Source organism: Babylonia areolata, chromosome 13 (genome assembly GCF_041734735.1).
Source record: "Babylonia areolata isolate BAREFJ2019XMU chromosome 13, ASM4173473v1, whole genome shotgun sequence".
Lineage (NCBI taxonomy): Eukaryota > Metazoa > Mollusca > Gastropoda > Neogastropoda > Buccinidae > Babylonia > Babylonia areolata.
In genome coordinates, this window is record NC_134888.1 from 21,199,650 (window position 1) to 21,206,346 (window position 6,697).

Consider the following 6,697-nt stretch of genomic DNA (forward strand, 5'->3'; position numbering starts at 1 on the left):
TACGTTAAAAAAAAAAAACCGATTTAGTACTGCACATTAATTCTAGCAGTTCGAATTATCAGTTCGAGATGCTGCTGACCTATTTTATTCTTCTTCCTGTAAAACCGGAAGTAGCTGTGTCATCAACATCTAGGTCACGATGCACTCGTTTACAGCATATTCACAGACAACTTTACAGCATGTTTTTTTTTTTTTTTTTTTTTTTTTATCCATATGCCACGTGTGTGTGAAATATACGCCTGGCATGTCGCCTGTTACAATCATGGCAGGCCTCGTCGACAAAATCGTCGCGCAAAGCAAACTTTGTTGAAATTTGGGAGGAATTTGATATGATATGTGAGATATGTATAACTTTTGTTTATCTTTCTCATACGTTGATGGATGTAGCCGTGTGTGTGTGTGTGTGTGTGTGTGTGTGTGTGTGTGTGTGTGTCTGTGTGTCTGTGTGTCTGTGTGTGTCTGTGTTTGTGTGTCTGTCTGTGTGTCTGTCTGTGTGTGTCTGTATCTGTGTGTCTGTGTCTCTGCCTGTCTGTCTGTCTGTCTCTCCAACTCTGTGTGTGTGTGTGTGTGTGTGTGTGTGTGTGTGTGTGTGTGTGTGTGTGTGTGTGTGTGTGTTGCAAAACCTGTCATGTTTTTTTTTGTTTTTTGACTAAGCTATCAGATCGCCCACTGCAAGTAGATAAAGCACTTGAAACAACTGGTCATCATCATGCGAAGAATTTGGGATTGGGGTTGCTATAATGAATTTTGTCGTCAGCGACAATTATCGCTTTGGCGACAATTCTGGGAATGAGACCTGTCGATGATCAATTTGGGGCGTAACGCTGCCATTTGTTTAACAATATGCTGATGTGCACAGATGCCAATGATTTCAAACAGACTGTATAATCATCTCAACTTATCTTCATTTTGTTCATTTTGGATATAACATTCGCTGAACAGAAATACCTTAGATATGCCTGCAGATGAAGCGTTTGCATCCTTGTCACTGAAAAGCGAAATATTACGTCCGCTATTAATAAAGAGGCCACCTCTTTTAACATAAGCTACACTTTTCGTATGTTGCAACATGAGCAAAACATTTTAATATGTAAAAGATGTACGTTTTCACATCATACAAGCAAATAGGTCACGTCACAAAAAATGTCATGAAGAGTATATACGTTTGACATCAAGTTTACACAGAGATCAAAGTGTTTTACAATGAAGGCCATATAGTTCTGCTGAGATAAGCGTCACACACACACACACACACACACACACACACACACACACACACACACGCACACACACACACACACACACACACACACACACACACACACACGCACACACACACACACACACACACACACACACACACACACACAGAATTCAACTGAGATTCGTAACGCTATCAAATATTACCCTTCAACCCAACTGGATGGTGGAAGAGATATATTCTTACACTTCACAGACTTTATACAACGAATTTCTCATCACTATCCTAATTCCAGACACGATACAGACAAGGCCACCCTTACACAGGCTGAACTAGACACGACCATACATACACTTCTGTCATTCTCATAGGATTATAGAAAATCCTGTCCGTCAGATTATGCATCATCTTCAGAAATCCTCCCACTGCCATCTCTGACAAGATTAGGGAGGGGGGGGGGGGGGGCGGGGGATTGAACGTGTCTCGCGAACCACCGTCATGCCCAGCAAGATTACAGAACTATCCTACAACTCTACGTGTGTCTCCCACCCCCTTCATCCCCCACCCACACCCCTACCCATACCCTCAGCTTTGTCATAAATCCGGTGGGAGATCTGTCTTGTTTGGGGAATAGGTTATATACGAAATCAAACGGACTACCGTCACTCTTCTAAGGCTGTTTCTTCTTAGAGCGCACAGGGACTGGTGTTTTATCATGTTGTTATTCTTACTAAGGCAACAAAATATGACAACATTGTCTTCTAAAACAAAAATGATTGAAAAAAAAAGAAAGAAAAAAAGAAGAAGAAAAAACAAACTTCTTTCCAACAAAGGAACTTGACGGTCACAACCCAATGAAAAGGACATGAAAAAGGACAGCAAAATCTCCACCATACACACACCTTCACCATACACATCTCAACAATACACACCTCCACCATACACAAAACCTCCACCATACACAAAACCTCCACCATACACACCTCCACCAAACACACTTCCACGATACACACCTTCACCATACACACCACCTCCATCATACACACCTCCACCATACACACCTCCACCATACACACCACCTCCACCATACACACCTCCTCCACCATACACACCACCTCCACCATACACACCTCCACCATACACATCACCTCCACCATACACACCTCCACCATACACAACTCCACCACACACACCTCCACCATACACATCTCAACAATACACACCTCCACCATACACACCACCTCCACCATACACACCTCCACCATACACACCTCCACCATACACACCACCTCCACCATACACACCACCTCCACCATACACATCGCAACAATACACACCTCCACCATACACACCTCCACCATACACACCACCTCCACCATACACACCTCCACCATACACACCACCTCCACAATACACACCTCCACCATACACACCACCTCCACCATACACACCACCTCCACCATACACACCTCCACCATACACACCACCACCATACACACCACCTCCACCATACACACCACCATACACACCTCCACCACACACACCTCCACCATACACACCTCCACCATACACACCTCCACCATACACACCTCCACCATACACACCTCCACCATACGCACCTCCACCATACACACCTCCACCATACACACCTCCACCATACACACCTCCACCATACACACCACCACCATACACACCACCTCCACCATACACACCACATCCACCATACACACCACCACCATACACACCACCTCCACCATACACACCTCCACCATACACACACCTCCATCATACACACCACCTCCACCATACACACCTCCACCATACACACCTCCGCCATACACACCTCCACCATACACACCACCTCCACCATACACATCGCAACAATACACACCTCCACCATACACACCTCCACCATACACACCACCTCCACCATACACACCTCCACCATACACACCACCTCCACCATACACACCTCCACCATACACACCTCCACCAGCCTCCGCCATACACACTTCCACCATACACACCTCCACCATACACTCTCAGGAATGGAGGTGAGGGGAGCACGTGGATAACTTGATTCTTAAAATCCATTCGAAGAAGGGAGGGGGCGGGGGGGGGGGGGACGTCAATTCTTTCTCTGCGGCAGGGATGATAAGACATGGCGCCAGAAAGCTGAAGCGTGTATGGCCCACAGTGCTTGAAACGGACGCAACCACTCTGTATATTGACTGCATTTACTTTCTGTATATTCACGCAGACACAACATAGCACAAAGCAGCATGTTTGACAGTAACCAAGAAAATTGTTGTGGCTGACCCGCATGGGAATGCCCGAACACACCACCTCACCAGCCAAAGGCAGACTCACCCGCACTTGTGTGTGTCAGAAACACTGAACAAGAAGTCTGTCAAAAAGAAAATAATCCAGGAAAAAACAATATTTCACCATTCAGTATATGTAATGTAATGGAGTCTCCCGTCGGACCGACGGATGAGTAGGCACGCAGGCTTATCTGTCGGTGTGTGTCCTCATATGGGAGAAGAGGCCGATTCTGGATGCGCAGCACTTTCCACAGGTGTTGCAAGGGAAAACGTCTCCAGAAGTTGAGCCCTGCTTCCTTCGCTCACGCTTCTCCTTAATGGGCCAGCGTTCTCTTGTTTTCAAACGTCTTTATGCCACTAGAGCACAGCATCTTCCAGCGAGAGCGGTCAAGGGCATCAGTTTCCCAGGAAGCGATTTCTATGTCACAGGCTTTGATGTTTGTCTTCAAGGTGTCGTTGAAGCGCTTGCAGGGTCTTCCAAGTTCGCGGTAGACTTCCTTCAGCTGGCCATACAAGAGCATCTTCGAGATACTGCTGTCTATCATGCGGACAACGTGTCCTGTCCAGCGTAGCTGGCATTGGATCAGCAGGCTTTCAGTATATGTGCAAAAGAATCATTAACAAGTGAGTGTCATAACAGTCCGTCGATTTACGTGCGCCCGAAAAACCAACTGACAATTGTGTCATACATATTTTCCCTGTCAGTCTTCAAGCCAGTGAGAGACAGGCTAACCAGCAGGTGAGTGGGATGTAGGCGTGGGGGTTGGGGTGGGGGCGTGGGACTGGCAGCAGGTGCACGTGCAGGTGATGTGTTTTTTTTTTTTTGTTTTTTTTAACTCACTCAGTACGGCCAGTCCTCTCTTCTCCTCTACACAGACCCCTCGGATGTCCAGTGGGTGTCTCAGTGACCCAACCTTTAGCTTGCGTCGTCAGAATTGTGGTATTCTTTGTCAACATTCACGTCTTCAGTATAAGAGCCTTCCACTTGCAATATTTTGATGATGGTAATTGGGGTGAAACGCTGTTAACGTTGTCTCTTTCGCCGTCCGTATGGAGAGAGTTAATTAAGTTTCAATTTCGCAAGGAGGCGTCAAGGCGTTTGGACAAATCCATATACGCTACACTACATCTGCTAGGCAGGTGCCTGACCAGCAGCGTGACCCACTGCGCTTTAGTCAGGCCTTGAGTGCATGCAAATAATATTTGTGCACCAGTTAGGGTGGATTTCTGCCATACAGAATTTTGCCGTGGTGGGTTTTTTATGTTTTTTTTTTAAATTTCAGTGCGCCAAGTGCGTGCTACACACGGGACCTCGGTCTTATCGTCTGATCCGAATGACTAGACGTTCAGTTTGATGTTTTTTCCCCCAGTCAAACTTGGAAAGAATGGGCAAGAGCGGGATTCGAACACAGATCCTCACGGACTCTGTGTATCAGGAGATGAGCGCCTTTAACCATTCCGCCACCTTCCTCCTCCAAAGGTCACGTGACGATGTGGTCCCGGAACAGTTTCTGGCGGCAGCGGCACAGCACGCGGCATAGCCCTTTGCACAGGAAGCAGAAGCGGTCCCGGAAGTTCTTGCCCCAGATGAGGAAGTAGACGAAGTTCATGGAGAAGCTAAGAAAGTAGAGAGTCTGCACGATGAACACGATGATCATGTCCGTGGAGGGAGACCCCCCTCCCCCTCCTCCTCCTCCCCTCTCCCTGCCCAGCAGGTGGCGCAGCTTGTTCAGGTGGCTGGGCGCCGTCAGCAGCACGTAGGACACGATGATGACGCACAGCAGGCGCGTCACGCGCAGGAGCGCGCGCTCCCGCCGCGAGAGCACGATGCTGCGCAGCCGGGCGGCGCGCGCCTGGCAGGAGAGGTTGCGCACGCAGGTGGGTACGACGAGGATGAGGATGAGGGCGGAGGGTATCACCAGCGTCACGGCCACATCGATGAGTGTGAACACCTCCACCACCTCTTGGTACTTGAGGTACGTCTGGCAGTAGAACTGCGGCCGGCTGCCGTCGTTGTTGCCGACGACGCCGGTGGTCCAGATGGCGAAGTCATAGAGCAGGAAGGCGGTGACGTTCAGCAGAAGCACCAGGCTGAGCGCGCGGCGGATGGTGCAGTGGCACGAGGCCCGGTGCAGGAAGAAGTTGATGATGAAGTTCTCCACCGTGATGCAGACCACCAGCCACACGGACACGAAGCCCGAGCAGTAGGTGAGGTAGACGGTGGCCTGGCACAGTCCCTGCACGTGCATCAGCTTCCAGCCCACCATGTCCGTCCACGACACACCCACGGCCAGCAGGAAGACGCTGTTGCTGGCGGACAGCGCGGCCAGGTACACGTTAGTGGACACACGCCGCATTTTCTCCGACAGGAAGACCACGAAGGACACCGAGTTGCCCAGGATGCCCAGGATGAAGATGACCGGAAGGAAGTAGACCATCAGGAACAGCGCCACCTCGTTCAGCCTTCCCGGCGGGCCCCCTGGCAGGAAGGCCGCGCTGACGTCATCGGTGGTGGCGTTGCTGACGTTGAGGGCGAGAACTACCCCGTTGTGGGCGGTGACGTTCTGACTGATGTTGTTGAAGAGGGCGGCGGCGACATCGGCGTCGCTGCTGACGTTGTTGAAGGTGACGACCACGTCGTCGGCGCCGTTTGTCAGGTTAGCGGCGTGTGCGCCGCTGTCGTTGCGTTCTTGCGTATGGATCGTATCTGACGTCGTGAACGTTGTCATGGTGGTGGTTCGTGTGATGATGGGTTCTGGAACAGACGTAACATCCATTTATCATCATCGTCGTCGTCGTTGTCATCATCATAATCATCATCATCATCATCATCAGCAGCAGCATCAGCATCATCACCATCACCATCACCGACACTGTCACCATCATCATTTTCATCATCGTTGTTGTTGTTCTTTTCTTTTTGTTATAGTTATTGATACTGAGACCAAGCTCAAGGCGCTTCACAAGAAACATAATAGAAGAAAGAAAACAAGAGGCATGTTCCGTCTCTGTGGTTCGATACTGATGCTGATATCTAGACACGGGGCAGAACATTCAGTGCTCACATGTAACAAAACACCAGGTACCAGTTGCATTGCTTGGTTCGAATTTTTTGACAGTTACATGTGACTAAATGCCTACGTTGACCGAACTACGCCATTGGTCAGTTCTA

At 49.1% G+C, this 6,697-nt stretch overlaps 1 protein-coding gene across 1 annotated transcript; it reads right to left on the reverse strand.

Annotated features, from left to right (window-relative positions):
* Window positions 1–5,006: 5,006 nt before the first annotated feature.
* On the reverse strand, window positions 5,007–6,254 carry LOC143288722 (uncharacterized). The gene has a single exon (XM_076597348.1). The coding sequence runs from the start codon at window positions 6,252–6,254 to the stop codon at window positions 5,007–5,009; it is 1,248 nt and encodes a 415-aa protein (XP_076453463.1).
* Between the last annotated feature and the right edge of the window lie 443 nt (window positions 6,255–6,697).